Genomic DNA, 24,916 nt, shown 5'->3' on the forward strand with positions numbered 1-24,916 from the left:
TCTTCCCCTGTTTGAAAATGGAGCCAAGTGTATTATCAGAGCCACCTGTCCCAAGGAAGCCAACCAGGATCTCCACAAGAAAAGCTTTTTTGGTTCCAGAAGCAGGAATCTGGCAGCAGAAGCAATCAAACGCCTTGTTTGATCAAGTGCCCTATGCTGTTGTTGAAAACGTGTCCAAAGATTTCAAAAAGATTTCCCCAAGGTTGTTTCTTGTCTTTTGGTGACTAGCTACTTCTGATGCTCTCGGGTTTTGCTGGGATCTGTGAAAACTGTTTATGCTCAGGAGGGAGCAAAGCAAGGATCACAACCCCAGATGAGCACCTGAGAGGATCAGAGGATGAGCAGAGGGAAAGGAATGTGTCGGTATCTTGTGGCATAATTACCTTTTTTCAAGGGGTAGGTCTGGAAGCACCAGGTCTGATGAAAACAGACTCTGCTTCGCAGCAGACTTGAACAAATAACTTGTGGCCGCTCAGACCACCTCCTGATGGAAAGAAACCAAGTCCAGAGCACCTGCTTCGACCTGCCGAGAGCCAGCTCTGGAAACGGCATCATCCCACTGGCTCTCTGAAGCGAAGCATAAGCAGACTGAAAGCAAAGTGCACTGCCCTGTTACTTATTTCAACTCTGATAGCCAAGACTTCACCCAAACAGCTACAGTCCAGAGCACTGTCATCTTAGTTCGATACTGGATTTCTCCCAAATGCTCCATGGAAGTCTCAAGTGCAGGAGGGGGGAAGGGTGGAAAGGTCTTGCTAAGAGCAGTTTTGGCTGGGCCAGCTATTAGTTTGCATCAGCTGGTGGCTTTTATGTGACTAACAATTATTTTGTACACAAAGGCAGCTTCTAAACCGTGCCAAACTTCAGCTCTCCCCAGTGGTCCTTGGGCTGTAAGGGCTGAGAGCAGAGGCACAGTGGAAAGTGTCAGCCTTGAACAATGAGGGATAAGAATCGGCAGGGAACATTGGAAAAATGCTGAAAGGATTTTAGGTGTTCAAGGCCCTGGAGATTTCAGTGGGAGTGATTTCACAGCTCTTGGGTATTTCTCAGGCTGCTGCCTTGCTCTGTTACACGTATCTGATCCACTCCAGAGGAATTTTGCCCCTTCATGGTCAGATTCTCTCTGTCCAAAAAGCTTCCACCCTGAAGGTCAGCACACAGGAATTTCCAACTGTGTGTTGTGATGCTGGAGATCCTTTCTTTCTCCACATCTCCCTTCAGCTGCCTTTTTTTTGTTCTATTCAGGTTTGATAGGACCTTTTTAATCCAAGTAAGACAGTCTTAACCTTTAGATATATCTCTTTTCATGTCACTGAGGCACCGGTTTCCATCATCTTTAATTTGCTGTCTCATTGAATGCCCGGGGAAGTCAGTAGGCATCCTCCTTTAGATGTCCACAAACTTCTGATGGGATTTGTACCAGGGAAGCTGCACAGGGGGCCATGGAACACCCCCGGAGCTGATTATTTGGCACTAATTAGAGTATGCATCCTCCTCCTGTAAGACAGGGCTTTGGAGCAGCCTGTGTTTTGTGAATACCATAGTCTGACTGAGAGGCGATAGGCTTTGCAACAACCAGAACACCCGGCTCCCAGATACCCTCTGCGATGAAGGCATGGCTTGCCTCTCCTCTCCGGGTCACTTTCTTCCCACTGTGCTGTGCTGGAAACTGCCTGCTTGTTTCCTTCTCCCTCCAGAGAGCTGTTGGCCTGTGGTACCTGAATGCCGTTGGTACCTGCTCTGATGAAATGCAGAGCAGAAAAGACATGGAAGGGGCAGATTTTTCAAAATAAGACACAGAAAAGGGAAAAGACTGTATTAATTGGAAACATTTTGGTGCTCAGAGCAAAGACAGAAAACAGAAATAACTTGTGGCGTAAGGATGCCTTGCAGCACTGCGTGATTGAGCTTTTGTCCCAGTGTCAGTCTGGCTGGGACTCTGCCCAAAGACCTGAACTCCTCATTTTTCCTGAAGCACAGTCCTTTCATGATTCACTACCTCACATTTTACTTTACCACACTGAGTCTTAAAATAAGATTTAATTAGCAGATGTTAGAGGCCTGGCACATTTCATCTTCCAGGAACTGCCTGGAACTCTTGAGGTTGGTCTGCTTCCTGTCTTCTCCTGATCATCAAATTAATTTGCAAAATAATACCTTCAGCCTTGCATTATCCAAGTAAGAGTTCCTTTACCATCTAAATAAGCGTAAGGCACAAGGAAATGGCTTGTGCTGGCACTGCTTTTGTGCCACTATGTTAATCCTTCTCTTAAATTGCTACCTCTGACAATTAACATTTTCCTGTGTTTACACCAGATCTCCTAAATAAACTTCGGCCTGCTGGACTGGCATTAGTAGCCCGGTTTTATCTAGGGAAGTTAGTCCTGGTAGCTGGCTGAGAAGACTGCTCAGCAGGCAGTGTGTTTCTAGCTGGGTGGCTTATGAGCTGTGCTATTTCTTATTACCTTCTGTTTGTTTTTCCAGGCTGCAGACTCTTGGCTGTGGAACTGACATCCAGCAACACCAAGCCCGTGGTGCAGGAATTCCAGAGTGAGTGCTGCAGGGGTGCGCTGGCTGCCCGACACGGGGGCTGCAATGCCCTCTGCCTGGGGATCTGTTCAAAGAATTGAGAAAAATTTCAGTTCTTGCTCATGGTATCTCATTTCTTGGGGGAAGCAGGACTACTGAGAGCCCGAGATTCAGAAAAGCACTTGAGAATATGTCTGTATCTCTCCCTGTTTAGCAGAGCACTTGATTGAAATGGCTTATTGAAGTCCCCTGCAAGCCACTGGCATCGTAGTGTCTGTCTTAAGTGCTTTTTTGAACTGGATCCCAAAAGGAGGAAATGCAGTTGCCTTGCAATTAATATGCTGAAAAGGGGGTCGGGAAATTTATATTTTATCTTGGCCGTCCGACAGACGTGCAATGCGATACTGGGTAAGCCATCTCTTCCCCCCTGCTGCGATGCCCTCTTCTGCAGAGGAGGTGGACATGACAGTGCCTGCTTCAAAGGGGAGAGGGTTTGCTGAATTTATCCCCAGGCATCATGGGCCTTGGTACATTACCAGACACCACCCAGGGAGATTCTGCATCCCTGACTCACATTGTAAGCTCTGATTAGCAGCAAGACACTGCTGTGGACTCACCCTGTCATAAGGTCTTGTTTGTCCTAAGTTAGAGCCTGTAGAGAACAGCGTGTTCATTTCTCTCCATAGTTGATATCTGTTCGACTATTATTTTTGCTGGCCAAAATCCACCTTCCCCAATAGCTCCTGGAACCCAGCGGTGTTTCTGTTTGTAAGGCAGATGAAAGAGAAGGGCTTTGCTTTGTGGGCAGCATCTCCTACTAAAACACTGCACAAGGCTGCTTAAAGCAGAGCAAAAATACAGCTGCTTCCTATTAATCTGTATTTCCTTTATTTCTCCTACTAGGTGTTGAGCTGTCCTGCATTATTAAATCCACCGTAACACCAGATCCCAGAATCGAGTGGAAGAAAATCCGAGATGGCGAAACCTCTTATGTATTTTTTGACAACAAAATGCAGGGTATGAACTCATTGTTCTTAAGACTTCCAAAACAGCCTCAGAAAAAATACAACTGAGAACAAACAGGTCTGTAAAAAGGCAGGACCTGTGGCTGTCTTGCTGCTTTCTTCTGGAACTAGAGTTCGTCAGTCGAAATGTAGGATGGAGAGGGAGCAGGATGTTCTTTGCTCTCTGCCCTCGTTATTGACAGCTCACAGTAGTGAGCCACAAAAAGCTGGAGTAAGATCCTAGGTAGGAGATACTGCTTGTGTAAGAAAGCGAATGCCGCAGCTTCCCTCCTCCAGCACCTGTTGGTCCCACACAGTTGCTGGGTGTCTGAGCTCTCAGGACCAGACACTCCCCCCTCCCGTCTTTCCATATGACACCTGAGGGCTCCACCTGAGCAGAAGGGATCTCTGGCTTGAGCTGTCGGTGCGTGCTGCTGAGGCAGAGCGGTGCTTTGCAGCATCCTGGGAGCGTGTGATTAGAGCAGACCCTTGGGCTTGATGGTGAAACTCGGACTGCCAGTAGGGCTTGACTCCATCTGGGATTACTGCAGCACTTTAGATGGGACCAACAGCCACATCCAAAGGAATCTTCCAAAGGAGACAAGACCTGAGGCTGTCTTGGAAGTTTGATTTTGCCACCGTTTTTGAGATTTGGAGCGGTTCATCCTCTTACATGGTTAGCAGTATTTGTTTCCTTCGTGGTCACTGGTGAGAGGAAGGCTCTTGGCTTTCAAGCATCAAGTTCCTTTTAGGTGGTTCTCTGGACTCCAGAAAGAGTCCAAGATCAACCACTTAATTCAGGTGCCTAAAATTACTCTGTGACTACCCTGATTTTTTTTCCTCTTTCTTTCCTCTGTATCAGGAGACTTCGCAACTCGTGCAGAAATTCTGAGCCGGACATCGCTGGTGATAAAAAACACCACCCGGATGGACACTGCCACATACCGCTGCGAAGTGGCAGCGCCTTCTGATACTAAAACCATAGATGAGATAAATATCCAGCTCACAGTCCAAGGTATTACTTTAAAACCCAGATACTCCACAAGCACTGCTAACTAACAGGAGAGGCTGTGTCTCTCTCCAGCGTTGAAATAGTGGCACTCTAGAAGCTGTTTAAAACCAGTTGGAAACAGCGGAAAGTTTTGATACTGTTGTAGCACAGTCATCGTAGAAAGTATGTCAGAAATGATTTACTTCTACTCAGCAGGGCCTTTCACGTAGTTTACGTTTTTCCCGCAGTGAAACCTATGACTCCCAGATGCACCGTGCCTAAAGCTGTCCCTGTTGGGAAGACAGCCTCTCTCCACTGCCACGAGAACGAAGGTTACCCAAAGTCCACTTACAGCTGGTACCGCAACAGTGAACCTTTATCACCAGACACAAAATCGAATGCCAAATTCCAGAACTCCTCCTACACCTTGAATCCCACCACAGGCACTCTGGTAATGCCCATACAGACGTGTTCAAGGCTTGTTTTGTTTTGCTGGACGGGTTATTTTTAAGGTTGCTTGTAAAAGAAAATAGCCATTGCATGGCTTTCAAGGAAGGAATAATTTGAAGAAGGTTAGGTGTTCTAGGAGCTGGGCGAGTTGGGAAGGGGAAGATCAATGATGGGAGAAGATTCTAGCTGTTTGGTCTTGGTCACTGCCGACACCACTTGCCTTTTTAGAAAGAGGGAGGGAAGATGTCTCACAGCCAGACACTGTGAAGCCTGGAAGAGTTGTTTACATGTGCTTATACAGTGCCCTCTGTTTCTCATGTCCTGCTCCCTCCCTTTTCTCCTCACCAGGTTTTCCATGCTGTGCACAAAGGCGACACAGGCCGTTATTCCTGCATAGCCACAAACGATGCTGGCTTTGCCAAGTGTGAGGAGCAGGAGATGGAAGTCTGTGAGTGGCTGCACCTGTTTTTCATCCATGCCGATTAACAGTTCACCATAAATAAATTGTTGTCACCATAGGGAAAGAAGGGGGACATCCTAGAGCATTAAATCTTTACTGCTTTCTCATGGCCCCAGACACAGGAAGAAAAAAACCAAAATTAAAATTTCAGGGAAACATTAAAACACTGTCAGATTCATGAACAGTTTTAGTCTGGGAATCAGGGACTTACTTATTCCCTAAGAATTACTGAGGTTTGTTTAAAATATTTGAGAGATGTCATTTTAGTGTGTGTAAAGCTAGAATATCGCTACTGTCTTAAAGAAATACTGGATGATGGCTTCTCTCTTTGCCAGATGACCTGAATATCGGTGGGATAATTGGTGGAGTCCTGGTGGTCGTAGCAGTTTTGGTGCTCATCACTCTCGGTATCTGCTGCGCCTACCGACGGGGTTACTTTGCCAACAGCAAAGAGAGCGCGGAAAGGTAAGCTGGGCTTCAGAGTGGTCTGACACCCCGCGCCCACCGCCAGCATGAAGTAGCCTGAAGAATGGCAGAAATTGGCGGCTAAAATGCATTTCAGTGCCTGACTGGCATATTTCTTCCTAGTTCCCTACTAAGGACGACAGGCCAACCCAGTTCTTGAAGTATCTGGTTCCCCACCGTAAACCCTGCACCATGCCCAAAGTTTATTTGCATAAGGGAGAATTTTGGTATGGTTCCTCTTGTGTTTGCTGCCAAGACCAGGCAAGAGGAGTGAAAGCTGTGCTCTAACACCCTCATACTTTGCACCAGAAGGCAGCACGAGCACAATTAAATGCCTATAGGCATATATAGGCAGTGTTTGTCCAATAGGTTATGTGCTGTTGGCATAACGAGGTCTACAGCGTAATGAACAGAGCTCACTGCAGAAGTAGTTCAAAGCAGCAGATTATGCACAGAAAATATATGCAGAAAAGTAGGCTCTCTACAGGAAATCTCACTAGTTGTGAGAACCTAAATTTGGGAATAAATCCAACCATTTTAGAATGCACATTAAAATGTTAAGAAAAACAGCATTAGCATCAGGAACAAGCCTTGATGTCCTTACAGAATCCATAGAGGAGGTAATATATGTAAAACCAAGATTCTCATCAGATGGATGTGTTCCATGTTAAATGTTGATTTTCAGCAGAAGTCCTGTCTTTTTTGGTTTGCTTTTCAGAAAAAGCTCCAAATATCCTATTTAAATGCAGCTGAGGGTTGGCATACACTGAACTTGACAGTCGTATATAAATTCTGAATTCCTATGAGATTGCAAACAAGTGGTGCTTCCTTATAACTAAGGAAAACGCTGAAGGCATCTGGCAGTGCAGGTTTAAAATGAACTTTGTAATTGCCACAGAAAACAATGCAGGAGGCACCTGGAGAGGTAGCGCACAGGGAGCAGAGCAGGAGAGCCCAGAAAAGAATCAGTTAATCTCTTTGCAGAGCTGGCCTCGTGGAAGCGTACAGCAATCTTTTTACCCTGTGCTGAAGGGGAATTTAGAAAAAATCCTGGTCATGACGGATGATGGAATAAGCACAGATTGATCATTTCAGCAACGAGCTGGGTTTCTCTGTGCTGTCTTTTCATTCAGCTGTTCCTCCTCCTCATTTTCATCTTTCTCAGCACCTCCCCTCCAAAATCCTGCAATCTTCTCATCCCAGAAATGAGATCTTTTCCTTTATTTCAGCTACAAGACTCCGGCAAAACCTGATGGCGTTAACTATATCCGGACAGATGACGAGGTAATGATTTGCATGTAACATCTCTCTGCCGAGGAGAGGAAGAGGGTGGGCAGAGGACTGCTGGCTTTTTTAGGGCACCGCTCAGAACCAAGGAGACAGAACAGAGATAAAACAGAAGGGTGAAGGCTGAGTCATTTCCCTAGAAATGATGAACAGTTTAAGTTGCCTTAAGCGACCGATGCCAAGAGCTATCAAACGCAGCTCTGTCTCAGTTATCTTCTGGCTTGACCCCCTTAGGATGAGTTTCATTGGATTAAGTGGGCAGGCCATGATGCTTTTATAAGAGAATTTGCGTTTTGGGATTTGAATAGATCACTAGGCTTAAGATCAGAAAAAAAGCCTCTCCCTGTTAGCAGAGACATGGAAGAGGGAATGAGAAAGTCCCCTGCCGTGCCTTGGTATGTGCGGAGGACAGGAGGAGCAGGAGCACCTGGCCAGTGCGGCCGGTGCCTCCTTCTCCTGACCAGCTGGAGGGGGGATGCTACCTACACAGAATGCCAGTAGTTCTACAGATTGGATCTGCCTTTTCACGGGCAGATCGCAGCTGGGGACAGCAGCAGAGCTGCCCGGAAAGCCGCTAGATCCTCCCTACATCCAGAACTGTTTCATTGCAGGGTGACTTCAGACACAAGTCTTCATTTGTCATATAAGACGCCAAAAGAATACTGCAAACCAGCAAAAGCAAGTGTGAAAATACCTCCTCCAGGAACTCAAAGCAAGAGCAAAAGATTAATTAAGTGCGCTTGGAAGAGTTTGGAACACACAAGAACTTGATAGCTAGCTATCTGTATATCTCTTTTTTCTTTGCCAAAGTTTAAAGTAACTCCTCACTGCCCAACTTGCGTCTCCCCTGCCTCCGGAGATACCAACAGGATCGCCTAAACCTTTCCTTGGACTAAGGAAGCGTTTTAATACTTTCCAAGAGGCTGGGCTGTGGAAGTTTGTGGAATTGCCTTCTATTTGTGCTGCAGGGACACAGCCACAATGCGCAAACCAACCAGGGGAACAGCATTAGGGAAACGTGTAGTAGACATTACTAGTACGTACTACTAGTAGAGGAAAAAAAGGTGCTGGTACAGCAATAGACGGACTTCAAAGAGTAAGATTTATCCATGCAAGGGGGAGTCTTTTCCTCTCAGCAGCTTGTTGCCCAGGCCTGGCTGGTGACTTTTACACGTTTGTGATTGTCTTGCGCTTTTGACTCTGACTGCTCAGGTGCAGAACGGGGTATCTGAATAGCCTACAGTGCCAGATACCGATACGGTAAACGCTACTAATTTTCTCAGCCCTTTTGTAAACTTACTGAATTCTCGTTAACTCCATTTAACATGAAACAACGGGCAGCATCAGGCCAGAAGGACTGCTTCTGTTCACTGCTTTGTAGAAAACTCACTGCACGCAGGTAACCCCTCGTTCTAATCTGCACAAAGCAGGCTCGCCTCTTGCGTCTTTTGGTGTTTTAAAGAGGCTTAGAGTGGAGGCAGAGAACCTAGTGCTAAGACATCCCTTTCAGGAAAATTAAAGCCAAATACTTTCATGGGCTAAGACTGCCGTAAAAGGTACTGAGATATCTTCAAGCTTTTTTACCTTCTCCATTTATTTTGTAAAATCCCACATTCTAAATTTTTTGCAAAGATATATTTTGATTACTTCAGAAAAGGTAACGTTTCTATTTAAAGTGTAAATACGTGATGCCAGCAGTGTTTAAGTAACGTAGCTATTTTTTTACTTTTTAAGCTACTGAGAGGAGCTCAAACGTTGCTAGAGTATGGCACTGTCAGAGCATATCAGTATTATTGCAAAGCGTGATAAACTGCAGGTGGAACAACATCTCTTTCCTCTTAAGCTAGCTTCAGCAATTTCCTTGTCACAAGAGGTCTTACCAGACACAGAACAGAGTCACTCAGGGATAGTTTTTTAAATTTATGGCAGGAGCTATCAACTTTTTTATATAGAAAACTTACTTTTCTTGCCAGTGACCAACACTTTGTTTTTGTTGTTGCAAGAAATATCCAGGGATGGCTTTTGGATTCAGTTCCAACAAGGTGACAGAGTGACTTCAACGTTTGCTACCCCTCTGCAAGTTCCCTAAAGCACTAACACAGCGTGACAGCTACGGCAACTTTACAGGCTTAAACTACATAGCCAAGGCAACTGTTTCTGGAGTTGGGAAAGCAAAAAGCTCGATACAAAAGCACTTCTGTAGTGTCAGTTGCAACTTTTCTCTAGATGGTAAAAGAAAAAAGAAAAAAAATAAATATCCAGTTCTCTCTGCTTTAGAGGGAATAATTGGAAACACGTGTTTCCCAGAAACATACATGTTGATCGTGTTGAAAAGCATTGGGTAATATAAGACTGCAAGATGTGGATGCAACACTAGAACTGTGCTGTGGTTTATGAATTTTTTTTTTTTTTAAATGTAGCATAATTTAGTGTTCTTGTATTTCCAATATGAATTGAGTTGTCTTAACTTTTCCTGTATACAGTATTTTGGATACTTGATGATTTGGACTGTCGGTGTTATTTTTTAGTGTTCTGCATTAATCTGCTTTGTTTCCTAGGGGCCTCGCTGGACATGCCATTGCTGCATTTGTTTTGCCTAAACAAAGCATTACCACTTCTCCTTTTGCTAATGACAGTAAAAAGAAGGATGGGGCAGCAATAACCCGAGTGTAACTCGGACGTTACCACTGCTATCTTGCAACTACATTATGGTTACCTTTTAAGATGTGCTCTTCGGCCAAGCCGGGCAGTACTGCTCACTGGCTGCATGCTGCCTCTAATTGTTACGACAGTAGTGAGCGTAACATTCCTTTGCACCTTCCGTACATCCACTACTCCTTTTCTGTGCTGCTTGTAGGATACCTACAATAAGGGAGAGAAAGAAAAGGGTTGAATCAGGGTAGCTCTGGGCACTATGGGAGCACAATCTACAGTCTCACCATGAGCCAAAGGCGGCCTTCACGTGAAAAGCCAGCAAGCTAAGAATCGAGACTTATTTTTCAGTTCTAAAATGTGACAGTGGCATCTCTAACGAGAGAAGGGGCGATGATCCCCCTGATACAGCTCATGAGATCCGATTGATGGAATTCCTTGTATCGTTGTGAATAATATTCAGGTTTGTACTAATGTATTACGTTTAACTTTGCCAAGAATGTTTTACATAAATACCAAGCTATAAAGCATTCTTGTAGGGGTTTTTGTTTGGGTTTGGTTTTGTTTTTTCAACAGCCATAGTACTGGAGGCTTCTGTTTTCAGTTCAATGAAATAAGGAAAAGTCTTTTCTGTCAGAGCACTCACTTACTTGTATCGGGCTGAAAATTACAGCAAGTCTGTGGTAGGTTGCTCTCAGTTTATTCCTGGGCATTTGTGTATCCCTGGTTCTTCCCTAGAGAGGTCAGATTAATGCTCGCAGGGCTCGTCTCAAATACTGCCGGAGGACAGAACAAAAACTAGAAAAGCACAAGTCAGGAAATAAACCCTTCCAGTTTACCATCTGAAGTGGTTAAATAGTATTTTAAGGCAGGAGAGAAGGTAGGAAATGAATGGACATGGCCATAACTGACCATCGTTTAAGCTGAAGGCATTCCCTATGTCCCCTGTTCCCAGGTTTAGACTTCGATTTTGAGAACGAAGCTTAACCGCACTTGAAGCTTCGTTTTTCTGATCTTCAAAACAGCGTAGGGAAAGTGAGGCCAAATTATGGGATTCCAGCATAAGAGGTAAGTGCCTCTGCAAGGGCTGTGGCAAAAGCTCCCTCAGCTTCTTTGTTTCCACTTGTGCAGAAAAGCCTACTCTGTTTCTGTTATTCATGCCTGATTAAGACAAAGCAGCATGAATAAAAGATTCCATTTTCAAGTTTCAATGAAATCTAGGGCAAGAGCTCTGTAATAGAAGTCAACAGTGGAAAAACTTCAGTTAGTTTCACATGGCATCAGAGATACTCAGGAATGGTCAGATTCCAGCAGTTACACAGTGCATTTATGATGAACAAGTTATCTGCACAGAGAACAAAGCTATGCATATGACTTACCAACCTCAATTTTAGTGAGTTACTCATATCCTGCTTGCAGTCAAGTAAGTCTATATTTAAAAGCCCAACATTAATTGAACTGAGCGCTTAAGATACCAGCGACGTAGTAGAAGAGACTTAGAGGCTGTAGAAATCTATAGAAAAAAATTTCTCTCTCAGATCAAGAAGAGGGGAGAAGCTGTGGGTGGAATTAATTCTGTAACCATTTATTTTCATAAAATGTTAATAGTTGAAAATAACATAGTTCAAGAATGGAAATATTCCATATAAAAGAACATTAACGCTGTTCATACACACAGGAGTTTGCACAACAAATAAGAGGTGATGTAGCGTGCAATTACCAGATTTAGGGGTGTGGCAGTGACAAGCTGTTTCACCTTTGTTCAAATTAAAGCAACTCTAGTATATAACCAAGAGGGACAATGAGGGATCGAGGGAACAAAGCTGAGCCACTCACTTCCCTGCAAGCTGTGATAAATGAATTTAATGCTAAGCTTGTGGCAGCATTATGCTCTTACTTTTCCAGATGGACAAATTATACATCCTGCGAGTGAAGAGCAAGCCTCCCTTTATACCGCAGTGTTCTAGCACTCCAGTAAGCTTTGTCAACAGCGGCAGCTTATAAATACATCTGTTAATGCAGGCTTTGTATAGGGCCGTATTCTAGACAGTTTCACGGAAAAACCAAATAAGAATAGATAAAGAAGGAATGACGTGCCCACAATGATTTATAATTGCAGAGGAAAAGGACAGATTCTAGGCAACATGGTGATTCTGTACAAAAAATGTTCAAGGAAAGCAACAGTTGTCTGGTTTCAGTGGAGTTCGCCGCCGGGACAGTCTTAGAGGGACTTGCTGGCTGCTTTTTTTCCTTGCTGGGGATTCTACTTTCCACTCCCGTGGCAGGGACGGGCTAGAAGGAGGAAGCAGAGTCACCATTTATTGTAAAACACTTTACCAGTCTTTCTCACTGCGATTGCTGTTTCAGAACTACATTGAACTTACGGTTTCTCTGGTGCTAGCAAACAGATGATACCTCTTGACTCACAGTCAGCCTCTTTATTCTCTGCAAATAATGCATATATTTTTATATGTCAAAAAATGCCACCAATTCGATCATTTGGATCACTCACCAACCCCACCCCCAACCCCTCAAGTTTAAATCACAGAGATAACTTGCCTAGAGCTGAACCAGGTGTCTCCATCAATCTGATGTTACTGAGCCCCGCACTAAAAGTGAAGTCATTAATGTTCTCTGAAAGAAAAAGCACGTATTAGCAGTCTGCTTGTGACACAGCCAGAGGGGCAAGACATGCTGTAAAAGAACACTTAAGTGTCACAGAGCAAGTATACCCAGCTAATTGCAAGCACATACACATCTCGCTTCACCAGCCTGGCAGCTCTCAGTATTTCCCATCCAGCCTCAAAACGATGCGCTGAGTGCGATGGGTCAGTGGTGCACATCACCTTCACACTCCACGCTTACAGCCTTCCTTGTACGAGGCGGAAATTCATGTAAATACCGGAGCTCGGCCACGCGCCTGGCTGTCCTGCCTAGGTGGGAGAGCCCCACCTCCCACAGAAGCTTTGCCATCTCCGACGACACGCCTGGTGCAGACCAGCTGCTTGGCCCAGTCAAGGCAGAACGTGGGGCCCCTGAAGCCGGACAGAGGACCTGAACAGCCGCTCCGTGAGGAACTGTCTGCAGCCAGACAAAAGGAATCTCTTGACAAGCGAGCTAGGTAGAATTCAGCTTGCCTGAAGAGGCTGTAGTTGTCAGCTGTCTTTCCTGTCATTTATCTCAGGAGAGATGTCACAATATTCAGATTTTACTTTACTCAGAGCTCTGTTTTACGCTTACGTTTCCCAGAACCTTTCACAAGGAATTAAGGGAGAAAGTGCTTTATAGGGCAGGAGCTGGAAACTCTGCTACAAGGCCTTCCCTCTGCAGACTAACTGGGTTTGCTCTTGAACTGCTTCCCTGTCCTCGAAAGGAATTGCTGACGCTTGAAGTGGAAATCCAGCTTGATCTATCCGCCGTAGCTGGCCTCTGCACCTCGCCAGGCTGACCTGCAAGTGTCCTGACTGCACAGTGTGCGCCTTAACCTTGGTTAATGAGAGGTTTATGTGAAAGGATGAAAATGGTAAAGAACTGTCATCAAGAAGGGCTGCCCATGCAACCAAAGGTGGTGTCTTCACAACACGTCTTCCTGTACCACCACGAAGCAATCCACACTTGCCCAGACCCACCCGGCCATTCTCAAAGTAACAAGCAGGAGTTGAGGAGCCCCAAAGACAGCAGGAGAGCGTGACAGCCAGAACAGTCAAATAAAGAGACAGCTGTTCTTAACTTCTCAAGTACAAAGCGGTTTACAAAGAACTCCATCTCCAATAGTTTCAGAATGATACGCCAGAGAAAGAAAAATGTTTTATTTTGATTGTCTATCAGCCTGCAAGACCTGGTGCCGCCATGCAGATGGCTCAGCACCCGCTAACTGAAGTGATGATACTGCTCTGTACAGTTTGTCTCCCTGCTGAAGGACACATGCTGCCTTGAAGCAAAGTAGAACTCAACCTCGGTACTGCTGCAGATTAACATTCTTCCTCCCTTTTCACCATATGGTGCTTAAGTGAAACAGCCATGCAAACTTCCAGACAGAGATATGGTGCTTAAAGATTTCTGCTCTCTAAAAAACATGCCCCTGATTTTTTTTTTTTTTTTGCACAAAGATCACTGCTTGTTGCTCAGGCAGCAAAGAGAAACATTGAGGCAGACAAATCTAGCCCAACAGTGGAGCACACAGGAAGAGAAGGGTCAGATTTTCCAGTGGATGCACATCACTGCCGCTGGTTTGCTCCTGCCTGCTTGTGGATGTCAGGTATTTGCTGCCTGCCTTATGGGCTACGTGGCGTTTGCTCTCCTTTGTGTGCGCAGGTCAGGTGTTTGCAGAGACACAGGCAGAGTGCAGCCAGATAGCTACGCTTCTGCAGCGCTGACCCTTCCCCCCAACAGCTCACACCTGCCGAATGAGAGGTGGCCCGTCAGGCACTCACCCGTACTCCCAACCGAACAGGAGCTCTCATCACACAATTCGCACCACAACAGAGATGCCCTAAAGGACTTTAGCAGCAAATTGACATAAAGGAAGGGAATCTACTGCTGGAACTTGGCTCCATTTGTGTTTTACTGTAGCTGCCTCTTATGCTCGCAGAAAGCGACACTGCAGAATGCTGCAGCGCCATCAGAAAGCATTCCAGTAAAACCTAACTTTTGAAGGTCAGGTTTTGTGGAATGGCAGTTCAGCTGCAATGGACATAAGCATAGCAGACTCACGATTTGTGTAGTAGAGATTCCTCTTTGTGTATTTTTACCTTAATTTCCACAGCAGAGTAAGAAAAACAAACCATTCTCCAACGCTCAGTTCAGTTCTTTCTTAGGGCAGAACACACCCCCTCAGACACGACCATGCAGGTTATTAATCCTACTCGAGCAGGTCTCTCGTCTCTTGCAGCTGCCACAGCTCACTGCCTGCTCTAGAAACAGGTTGTAGCTCACCCAAGATCTTTCGTTTGGACAACAGGAATCCCCTATCTTAGGGCTAAAAGGACCAGACCTTGAATACTTCCCTCTGCAGCAGGGTTCTGTAATTCAGTCTAAAAATGCTGAGCTACGCTTCCAGAGCGCGGTGCCTTGGCGCAACAGAATCCTGCACACTGGGCCACGCAGGCTATTAAGGAGCCACGACAGCATGCCTCCTTGGCACCCCAGAGCTGAAGGAGGAAGAAAGGGCAGTAGCTCTGTTACTTCAGCAGCCCAAAAATCCCGTGACATGTAAACGGAGACCACATTGGACTGTCCTTTCCCATGTACATCATTCATCTGAGACCTTCAGTTTCAGAATAGTTCTTATTTACTACTACCATTTAGATAAACAAAGAATCTATAGCTAACAACGACTCATTTTCTCTGCTATTTAGGGGGGCCATGCGTTGCTACCTCTCTCAGAGAATGAGCACTCAGGCCCAGTTTAGGAAGGGTCCCTTTGGGTTATACTTACGTTTTGGTGTGCTTATTGCACGGCCCACCACAGAATCATTTATTCTGGTAGACTGTCGATTCAGGCTTTGAAAGGACACTGGAAATAACAAGGAAACAATTAAGGCTAGAAATGTATTCACTCAGAGACCTCGAGGGTCTAACAATCAGGCTGTGTCAACTAGGTCTTCTAGTCCAACGCCAGATCAGTTTGCAGCCAGCTTCCTACCTTGCTTGCTGCCAGCAGTGCTTAATGGAAGTGATGAAGCCGTTCCTCCGACGCTCTTGCTGTGTTGCTTGCTTCTGGCTTCTGTTTCTTTCTTGGCAGAGTTCAGGATGGACAATGTGCTCAAGGATGCTGGCCTACAGGGCACAAAGCATGACAGAAACAGTGATTTCCTTCCGCAAGCCCTGATGAGACGCATGTAAAGAGGAGAGAGACCTGTCCCCTCCCGATCCTTATGATCTTAAACACCAAATGTAAGGGAGAAGATTATGCTGCAACACTGGTGACTTTCATACCACTAAGTACGGAGCGGATAAGCAAAGCAACAGCCCTGCAGAAACATCACCAGTAACGTAAAGGGAAACCCATACCTGCGACTCAGTAGTGGGTGTTTCGGAACACCAGGACTACGCGCAGTAAATTCGGAATGCACAGAGAAAGGACTTGATCTAGGTAGCGAGGACCGTTTCCCACTTGCATTACTACTGCAGCGACCAGGAGTTGCAGCTCTCTCCAAAGACGGAGGTTGCTACAGAGAACAGAAGAAAAGATCATCTGTCTAACAACGGATACAAGCGTAAAAAACCTCTAGATACTAGACACTTAGACACACTGCATGATTAAGAATGGCCCTTTCTGTAATGGATGTAAAGGGGTGCAAAGGAGAAAGAATTTATTGGCCAGAATTTTAACAAGAAACAAATAGGAAATTTTGATGGGACACACCCTACTTTAGAGGTCTATATACAGGCGCTCTTTTAAAATCAGCAGAAAGGTACTTCCAGGGTAGAAGTCATCTCATCTTAAGGTAGGTATCTAAAATAGTTCAGGACAACTGACCCAAGCACATACTTGTGTCTTTACACTGACTTTGAAAAGGGGATCTGCATGACTAGGACAGATACGTTGCTACTTTGTATACACCTAAAGTCAGATAAAATGAAGCCTTTTTTGACCTGTTTGTCATATTTATCACTCTGGGAGCAACATGTAAGCAGAGCCAGTGGCAAATTAGACTTAGTTTTCCTTTTAAACTGAATTCTTTTTACATTAATTGTTTGCTGCTCCTCTTTGCCTAATGTGTGTTGTTTGTTGTCATTCTAAGCATATTAAAATGACTGAAATGAAAGCTTCCGTCAGCAAATGTGAAGAAGTATGAGAACATTACATAACCATTCTGTTAAACATGTAACAGGGTCCACAGACACACAGTCTGGGCGTCATGTGTACACAAACTTTAGCAGAGGAGGCAGTACGGGTACAGATTTAATGGCACCAACCACCTCAGGCTGCGCTGCCGAGTCCTGCTCTTGGTCTGCGTTCTTCTCCCTGGCCAGCTGCTCTTCATATTTCTTCATATCGTACTCCAGCTCGGCTGCCAGCTGCTTGTCCACAGCAAAGAAGTCTTTGATTTCATTTCGGTAATCTTGCATCATTTCCTGGAGCAATAAGGAATGTTTAAACTCTCAGAAATCTCTCCTGACTACTGATTCACTTCCCCATTCAGATCGCAGCTGCTTAAGCGCAAAAGGAAATACCAGTTGGTAGAGCCGAGGTGTTTTTAACAGACTAAGTGTTTCGATTCCAATTTGTACTTCAGAACATGAAAAAGCTTTCCAGCATTCAAGCTTTCTGCCCACGTTCCACTGAGGAGGCTCACACGTAACACACTGCGAGATCCTTATCTAAAATCCCTCCACCTCCTACATTATTTAACACAGTGGCAGTGTCACAACATCCTATGCCTTCCAAATTTCCTTCCAAGAAGGCTGTTCATTCCATTACTGGTTGCACATCTAACACTAACTGAAGAGAGGGAAAAAAAAAAAAATTCAAGAAGAAAAGACTTCCCCTTACCCGCAGGTAATTCATAAGGTCCTTAAGAGCTGGGATCCTCTTCTGCTCCATCAAACACTTGAGTGACGTGATTACTGGGATGATGTTTTCTATAAAGTTCTTCTTTTGGACCTTGGTTTGAACAAAGCATGAACATTACATGATGCAGTAAAGGGGAAGCCACTCTGTGGTTAGATGAATGGCCTAAGCGAGAGGAGTCGCCACTCCACAGCAAGGGAATTGCCACAGCTAAGCCTGCTCTTATATCGCATGCACGCCCGTAGGCTTTTAACCTAAGTGGAGTCTTTCAAGATATATCACTTAAGTCAAGTCAGTTCTCACATTGAAGGCAGATTGCTAAAAGGCGCAGCAAAACCCACGTTGTTATGCTCAAATGCTTTACCAATAAGAGATCTGTGGAATAAACTCACCCTAGCATAGCTTCACTGACTTCAGAGGAAAGACGTTTCTGATCGCTACAACCGACCCCTCAAGTACAAGCATCCTTCACAAATCTACCCTTCATGGTTTGTTTTTCCAACACAGGGCTTCCACAGGTGCCCTCAGATCACACTGGGCTGCAGACAGAGCCTGAATAACAGCCTGTAGGCACTCTATGCTGTGGCATTATTAGGTTACTCGGGTATTTTTTGCGCGTTTCTCCATCGCAGAAAGGTAAAATTCCCCGCAGTATGGTGGCCAGCTCTCTTCCCACACCACATCAAGCGCCATTCACCTGCGAGATGAGCTTTTTTTGTGCTGCCTGTATGACAGCATTGGCCATTGCCATTTCATCTTCATCAGGCTGAATGTCTTCATCGGGTTTTGATCTCATCGTTGATAGCTTGATTTCTTTGCAGCTAAGGACTTCAAACGTATCCGAGAGCAGCTCACTGGCTTCCAGGTCCAATGGAAGGACGTTATCCACAAAGTACGCTGGAACACACAGGGAAGAAATAAGAAGGATCTTACTGGGAACAGCAGTGCCAGTAAAGACAGGAAGATAACATGGTTGGAATGAGAGAGAGCCTAATAGTTTTATAGAGACAGCAGTTCTTTCTTTGCCAGATTTCTAAAGACAGAGCCTTACCTAGGACACTGTGGCTGATCTTCGTTGTAATGCTGAACCTCTGCTCATCCGTAAAGTGGTCTAGCAGGAACTTGTAGATATGCATCCTTTTTTCTTTGTTATCTTTCCCCTTCAGAGAGAAGAGATTCTTTGCCCTGTGGCAGAACAAGACATTTTACAAGGGCCAAGTCACATTATGCGAACTCACAGAAATAATAAGACTTTAAATCAGCAAGGAATATTTGAATGTCACTTTCAAGACCCATAAACCTGTTAGGATACCACACACTCCCACAAATTACATGCAGAAGTCCTCCCAGAAGTGTCACAGGGAAGGCAGGACACTCTTAAATTAACACTGTTTCCCCTAGCTGTTTTCACCCTACTGCATACATAATTATCAAGTGCCACCGGCGCTTTGCTGCATGGCCAGACATCCCATCATCTAGCAAAAAAGGAGATACAAATGTGCTCAACTGACCGCACACTCTGGGGGAACCTGTTGTACTTCTCATGTTTCTCATAGCTATTGAAATGGAAGATGCACTCAATGAAGTACTGGGAGAACATTACTGGATTCCTCTTCAGTAAGAGATGCACCAGGCAGAACTCAGCAAATCTGGAAAGGAGGAAAAGAAAGAACTTACCACCAGCTTCTAAAAGCCACCCCTAAAACACAGTGTAGGGTTCACAGGCCGTAAAGCAAGAGGATGGTTTTCCTCTGCTAAGTCTCCCCCAATATCTCATTTAATTCTTGCCCAGCTCCATCTGGGCTTGAACAAAGATACCAGCTCACTGACTTTGAGCTTTTTTCATCCGGAAAGAGACACGACCTTTTCAGCATCCACAATAACTACTTGATTTCTTTGCCATTGAAGTAAACAGAAACAGGAATAAATTTGAACTTGAATCCAGACACAACAGTATTTAAATAACTTAACTTCCATTGTGGCTGAGACACGTACAGAACTTTGCAAAAAGTTAATCACCAAATGTCCTGCAAGAGATGCAAGTCAATCCCAGACTTAAGAACACGTTTTTGGTCTGGATGCAGCCGCTGAATGCAGATGCAAAGAAAAAGGCTCCCAAAGAAATAGCACCGTGTTCCTTAGCTCTAGGAACGTGATGTTGCAATGTCACCATCTACTGGAAAGACATTTTTACATACTAGAAAAAAATAACATCACTGAAGAGAAAAGAAATGGTGGCTATGCTCTCGTAAGCAACGGTAGGTTGATGGCCCTGGACACACCACGCTTCAGATTGATTGTTCCAGGTAGAAACAAGCAGCAAAGGTGTCCAAGCCTCCTCGGCATCCAGCATCCCTGCACAATCTACCGCTCTTTGAGAAACTTGCCTCACTCTTGTTTCTCATCTAACAGAGCAGCTTTGAAACTTTGAAACCTACAAAACCATCATAAACATGCACTTAAAGTCAGCGCGCATAAATCCTCTTACGTGCCAGAGTATTACCTTTGTACCACTTTTGTGGTAGAAGGCTTAAAAATGCAAGGCATGCCATATAAGAAAAAAGAGAGTATTTAATCCTATTCCTAAAACAAAACCAGCACTCAAGACAGAGCCTATTAGAAAACCATGAGGAAGATTTCATAAAGGCTTGTTTCAAAAATTCCTCTTTTCTGGATAACTGAGAGTCAAAAGTAGAGCAGAGCTGAATGTTTTGAGGACAGCCAAGAACAGCAAGCCAAAGCTTGCTACTTTGGGACCTTCAAATGACTTGGAAAGAGGGTCACCGCTCCTTTGCTACTGTTGCAGACTCTAAAGCATGTACAACTATGGAAGTGAAGAGGTTTAACAGGATAATCATCTGCTCTCTCACTGAAACTTTTCTTCACGCGCTGGAGGTGCAAGACTAAGACTGGTTTTGAGTACATCTCTGATCTTCAACTCCTTCATTATTTTACAGATGAGTATTTTACCTGGCAATATCTGGATTTGGATCGACCAGGACACTGACAAAACGGAAGAAGAGACAGTCCTTCCATTTCACAAACTCCTCCTGTAAGAAACCAGCAGACAATAAATGATCAACCTGAATCACAACTAACGTGAACCTTCAGACTGTAGTCAGGACAAAGCCTGAGGGAGCCTAGCAGAATGTACACCAGGCAAGTGAGCAAGTCAAAAAACTTCAGCTGAAGGTACATAAAATAACCCCCCCAAGATGACAGTGTTTTGGAGGATGCTTTAAACAGCATGAACGCCACAGCAGCAGATACCAGAGATATCAATAAAAATATAGAAACATGAAAAATCTGTTCTCTCATGCCAAAGCATCCATGCCCTTCGATACTGTACTCAGCACCAAATGCACTCCAAATCTGCCTTGACTGGCTTCGTATGAACATTGAGAGGGTAAACACTTATATCTTTAGAACAACAAGCAGAGACAGCAGGAGAAAAAGGTGCTGTGATGCTTGTTATATTCATTCATTCATAGCAGGAGTGAAATTGTAAGGGAATTCAAGGAAACAAAGATAAGACAAGAAAAGAGGTAACCCCTGACTGAAAAGAATATCATTATCTAATTGTGTTAAGTGTCCTTGATAAGATTTCTGCCTAGCTAGCAAAAAAAAAAAAAAAAAAAAAGAAAAAAAAAAGCAGTAACAAAATACATAGTTTAAAGTCTTCTTGACAAGTGTAGATTAATCAAGGCATAAGCTATACAGCGACTGGACAGGCTGCCAGTAGTCAGCACGACAGAGGTACTGCAGCGGGCTGTCAGTGCGTGCTTAGCACCTCTGTTTACCTGCAGAAGGTTGGTAAGCAGGATCAGCGTCTGCTTACGGATGAAGGGGTTTGGGTCCTTCAAACACAGCGAAATGTTGGGAATGTATCTGTCCACCATGGATGCGTAGCGGATACAGAGATCACACATAACGATGACAACATTATTGCGAACGGCCACATCATGCGACACCTCCAGCTCTCGCGCTAGAGCTGCAATGCATTTCTTTGCCAGATCCTCGTGCTGTAAACACAATTTACCTGTGAATCAGGGACGAGACTGTCAGTGCTGTGAATATATTCTTCTTCCTAACCACCAGAGCCCAACTTACTGCCCCCCTTGAGGCCAATATGAGCATGAAAGGAATCAGGAAATAAACAAGAAACACATGCTGAAACTTGATGAGCAATCTGCACGATCTCTCAAAGAAATGATACTTCAAGGAGTTCTTCCAAACTCCTCTTAGACCTATAGTGTGGGTCTCCATGCCAAATTCCCTCCTTCACAGCAAACTATTTCTGTGTACAGGGTATTATTCAAAGCAGCTAAAAAGAACAGCCCCAGCTGTCATAGGCATAGCAGGGAGACACCCACCTCTAAGAGCATCACTAAGCCAACCTAAAATAAAATAGCCTGCATTCTAACATTACTTCTCCCTAACTGCTTCTAAGCTCTGTACAAAAGTATTAAGCTTCCCAAAGCAGTTAAGGAAAGAATATTGTCTATCTGGAAGAGAAGAGACTTGTTCCTAAGCACAGAGGTACTACAAAACCAGAACTTTCACCAAGTACTCTCCGTAACACTGAGGCACAGGCTGACCAGGCTTCTCGCAAAGCAGCTCTTGAATCATGCTGAGGAGAACAAGGCAGCATGCGCAGTCATTCTGCTCTAAACTGCATCAAAAGCACCAGGTTTTCTCCATCCTCTGTAGAGCACCTTACCACGTGTAAGATGACCCTCCAGCTAGCCAGCAACCAACTCCGAGTACAGAGACAGTACAATTCCGAAGGGCCTTGCTAATTATTGATCACCATTAATGCACTGACCCCCGGCGAAGCAGTCACGCAGATGGCGGTATTTTTTATGGTGTGTGCAACTAGTTACCATGGATATTTGCATTGCTAAAAGCTATGAGCAAACATGGAGCGCTCTGGCTATCTGTTACAACTGACAGAACTTTTTTGAGCAGAACTTTAACCCAAAAAGGTTCAGAACTGGATACACAAGGGCACACTTCTACTGCAGGACGGCACTTACCTAGAGTAATGAACGCATGAGCTCTGACCACCGAAGGCATGACCGATCCTCTGAATTGGGACAGTGGCTGAGAAGCTGGAATTTCCTCACAATCTGGAGAAGCAGACACTAGGAAAGAACAAGTCAGGCATGAAAACATGCTTTTTCTGGTCACAGCGTTGTCTGTAAATGCAAAAGTAAAGGCAGTAAGGAGAGCACCTCACCTTGGTCCTTACTGACAGGAGAGGCCAGAATGGACTGGATCAAAAGAAAGATGCGCTTCTCCACTTTGGCTGGACACAGCTGTGCAGCCTCTCCCAAGATGAAGAGGTGTCTCACCTACACAGATAAAACAACACCGCAGTCAAAAGGCAACGGCTGAGCTGCAAATTCAGTCAGCAGGAGCTGGCATGGTACTTGTCCAAAATAGACTTGAAATTCCCTCAGTCCTTTCAAGACGACAGTGGCTGGAGAACAGAAGGTGAAGCTTTGAAACAGAAGTGGTGTGCGTGTTTCATACGCTGTAATTCCCACACATCTACTAATAATATTAAAATACTCGTCAAAGCATTCTATGTGCTTTACAGACTTATTTCTCAAACAGCTCATCGACAAGTGGAAAATCAAAGAAAAAACATGTCATTTTATTAAAAATACATGGGCTATCATATCTGTAAAGCAATTGCTGATGTATAAAACCGTTCTATGCTCCCAGGCCCATAAATACCAGAATTCATTACAGTTTACACACAAGGCATGCACATCAGTATCTTCCTGGTGTGACCTCGAAGGAACACCAATTTCAAGTACACCTACATCCTTTGGTCAGTCTGTGAAGGGGAACCAAACTTACCAAGAGATCTTCTTGCAGGTTCTCTGCTCCACCCTCTTTGAAGACTATATTCGAAATATAGCTTTCACAGGTGGATACTAAATCTCCACACACCTGGTTGAGCAGCTCCTGTTCCATAATTAAACAAAATTAATTCAGCACTTAATTAAACAAAAACGTAGCTGTAATATCTGTCCACACATGAAGCCCTAATCTTAAAGTCCTTCTACGCTTTTAATAATCTAGGTCCTATTGAAATCAATCAGACAGTGTGCCATAGAGCTTTAAAATTCTGCCTGCACATCAAAGGATGCATGCAAGTGTCAAAACACCTTGGAGAATCTGGCTTTTAATGATCCACAGGACTAAGTGTACTTCATTATAAAAATCACACAGATTTAAATAAAAAGGATTCAGGCAACTGTTTCATGTATATCCAACACATTTGAGGTTGTCTGTGTGGATTTTTAAATGTTGTTTGGAAAACGCAGTTCCATTCACATGAAAACACGATGCAAATTCCAAGAGAGGGAATGGAAACAAAAAAAGCTAATTGTCTACCAGGCTGCGATGAAAATAAAGCATCATTTCTCTTTTTCTACCATCTAAAACTGGTTACCTAAGAAATCTAATACATCTATGTGTGGCAGGTAAGCTGTTAGATCTGATAAAGTGACCAGTGTACAGGAACACCTGCATTTGATTGTAAGCCAACATACTGCGATACAAGGGAGGATTTTCTGACTGTCAATTTATAAAATGAGAAAGCATCGATCCGCCCTGGCTTCTGAAGCCTAGCATGTGCAGTTTTACACACGATTTACTAAACTTTATTGGGATGCCTATTATAAAATAGCTATGATCAATACTAAAAGAGAAATATAACACATGCAGAAAGAGATCATTAGCAAGAGAGGCCTGCATCAGCTTTAGCTTCTTTGCAACTGTGCTCAGGCTGAGATGTCTATTTTACCGGCAAAAGATAGCTTACCTTCTCACTATGGGAGTGGAACAAAGCTATGGCATAAAACAAATGGGGGCAGAAAAGAGAAATGTGCAAATGATGTGTTATTAACTCCTTGTTTGGTCCCATGAAAAAGCTAGACCTAGATGTGTATCTGCAAAGCTCTGGTATAGAATAATCAGAGTTTACAGTATAAACCTATAGCTTCAAACTGGACCGAGCCTGCAAAATAGCTGATACCACAAAGGTCTCCTTTAGGAATTATGTAAACTTTGACAGAAGGCAAATGCAAGGTATTTCAGGGTGGGGAAGAAATCCTTCTGAAGAAAGAAGATTTCTTACAAGTCCATCCTTAGCTACAGGATGCTCTCCAGCACAACAGCAGTAAAGCAAGTCAGAGAGCTGAGCAGAATAGACTCAAGATGCTGGAGTCAGATCCTCTTTGTTTAGAGAGCTGATCAAGCTACAGACTGGAGACAGAAGCCGCTTTCAAAAGACAGCCCTCCTAAGTCTGAACCAAGAGTATTTTAAGTCACACCTGTGCCTCCTCCAGCACATCTGCACACACATGGCAGAGCTTCTGCAGAGTTTCTACAGCTGGGCTAATCACCTCCAAGGGACACTGAAATTCCCACAGCCAGCACTTGATATTACCTGAAAAGGAGATCACACGTACAAAATGAGCATTTTCTAAGCTTGTCAACTGCTTATAGAGAAGAAATGACTGTTACGATGGGAGGTGCGAACCCTG

General features: G+C 44.3%; 2 protein-coding genes across 3 annotated transcripts in view; one reads left to right on the plus strand and one right to left on the minus strand.

Moving 5' to 3' along the window:
• Positions 1–10,378, plus strand: part of JAM3 (junctional adhesion molecule 3) — a 32,533-nt gene extending 22,155 nt beyond the window's left edge. Inside the window, exons 2-9 of the mRNA XM_056322886.1 lie at positions 2,485–2,550; positions 3,433–3,546; positions 4,396–4,548; positions 4,773–4,975; positions 5,323–5,422; positions 5,770–5,899; positions 7,129–7,183; positions 7,798–10,378. Of these exons, the coding sequence (XP_056178861.1) occupies positions 2,485–2,550; positions 3,433–3,546; positions 4,396–4,548; positions 4,773–4,975; positions 5,323–5,422; positions 5,770–5,899; positions 7,129–7,183; positions 7,798–7,833 (857 nt within the window). The 3' untranslated portion in view covers positions 7,834–10,378. The remainder of the gene's footprint in view (positions 1–2,484; positions 2,551–3,432; positions 3,547–4,395; positions 4,549–4,772; positions 4,976–5,322; positions 5,423–5,769; positions 5,900–7,128; positions 7,184–7,797) is intronic.
• Positions 10,379–11,402: 1,024 nt separating this feature from the next.
• NCAPD3 (non-SMC condensin II complex subunit D3) overlaps positions 11,403–24,916 on the minus strand; it is a 29,098-nt gene continuing 15,584 nt past the window's right edge. Inside the window, exons 19-35 of one of the 2 annotated variants that reach the window (XM_056322879.1) lie at positions 24,704–24,819; positions 23,223–23,330; positions 22,594–22,708; positions 22,391–22,498; positions 21,155–21,393; positions 20,325–20,404; positions 18,866–19,003; positions 18,406–18,539; positions 18,052–18,251; positions 17,337–17,447; positions 16,763–16,918; positions 15,851–16,008; positions 15,483–15,616; positions 15,276–15,353; positions 12,398–12,472; positions 12,223–12,283; positions 11,403–12,130 (exon numbers count right to left, since the gene is read on the minus strand). In XM_056322879.1, the coding sequence (XP_056178854.1) occupies positions 12,007–12,130; positions 12,223–12,283; positions 12,398–12,472; positions 15,276–15,353; positions 15,483–15,616; positions 15,851–16,008; positions 16,763–16,918; positions 17,337–17,447; positions 18,052–18,251; positions 18,406–18,539; positions 18,866–19,003; positions 20,325–20,404; positions 21,155–21,393; positions 22,391–22,498; positions 22,594–22,708; positions 23,223–23,330; positions 24,704–24,819 (2,135 nt within the window). In that variant the 3' untranslated portion in view covers positions 11,403–12,006. Of the gene's footprint in view, positions 12,131–12,222; positions 12,284–12,397; positions 12,473–15,275; positions 15,354–15,482; positions 15,617–15,850; positions 16,009–16,759; positions 16,919–17,336; positions 17,448–18,051; positions 18,252–18,405; positions 18,540–18,865; positions 19,004–20,324; positions 20,405–21,154; positions 21,394–22,390; positions 22,499–22,593; positions 22,709–23,222; positions 23,331–24,703; positions 24,820–24,916 lie in introns of both variants that reach the window. The other variant, XM_056322878.1, reaches the window with a different exon arrangement.

This window comes from Falco biarmicus, chromosome 20, assembly GCF_023638135.1.
Source record: "Falco biarmicus isolate bFalBia1 chromosome 20, bFalBia1.pri, whole genome shotgun sequence".
Classification (NCBI taxonomy): Eukaryota; Metazoa; Chordata; class Aves; order Falconiformes; family Falconidae; genus Falco; species Falco biarmicus.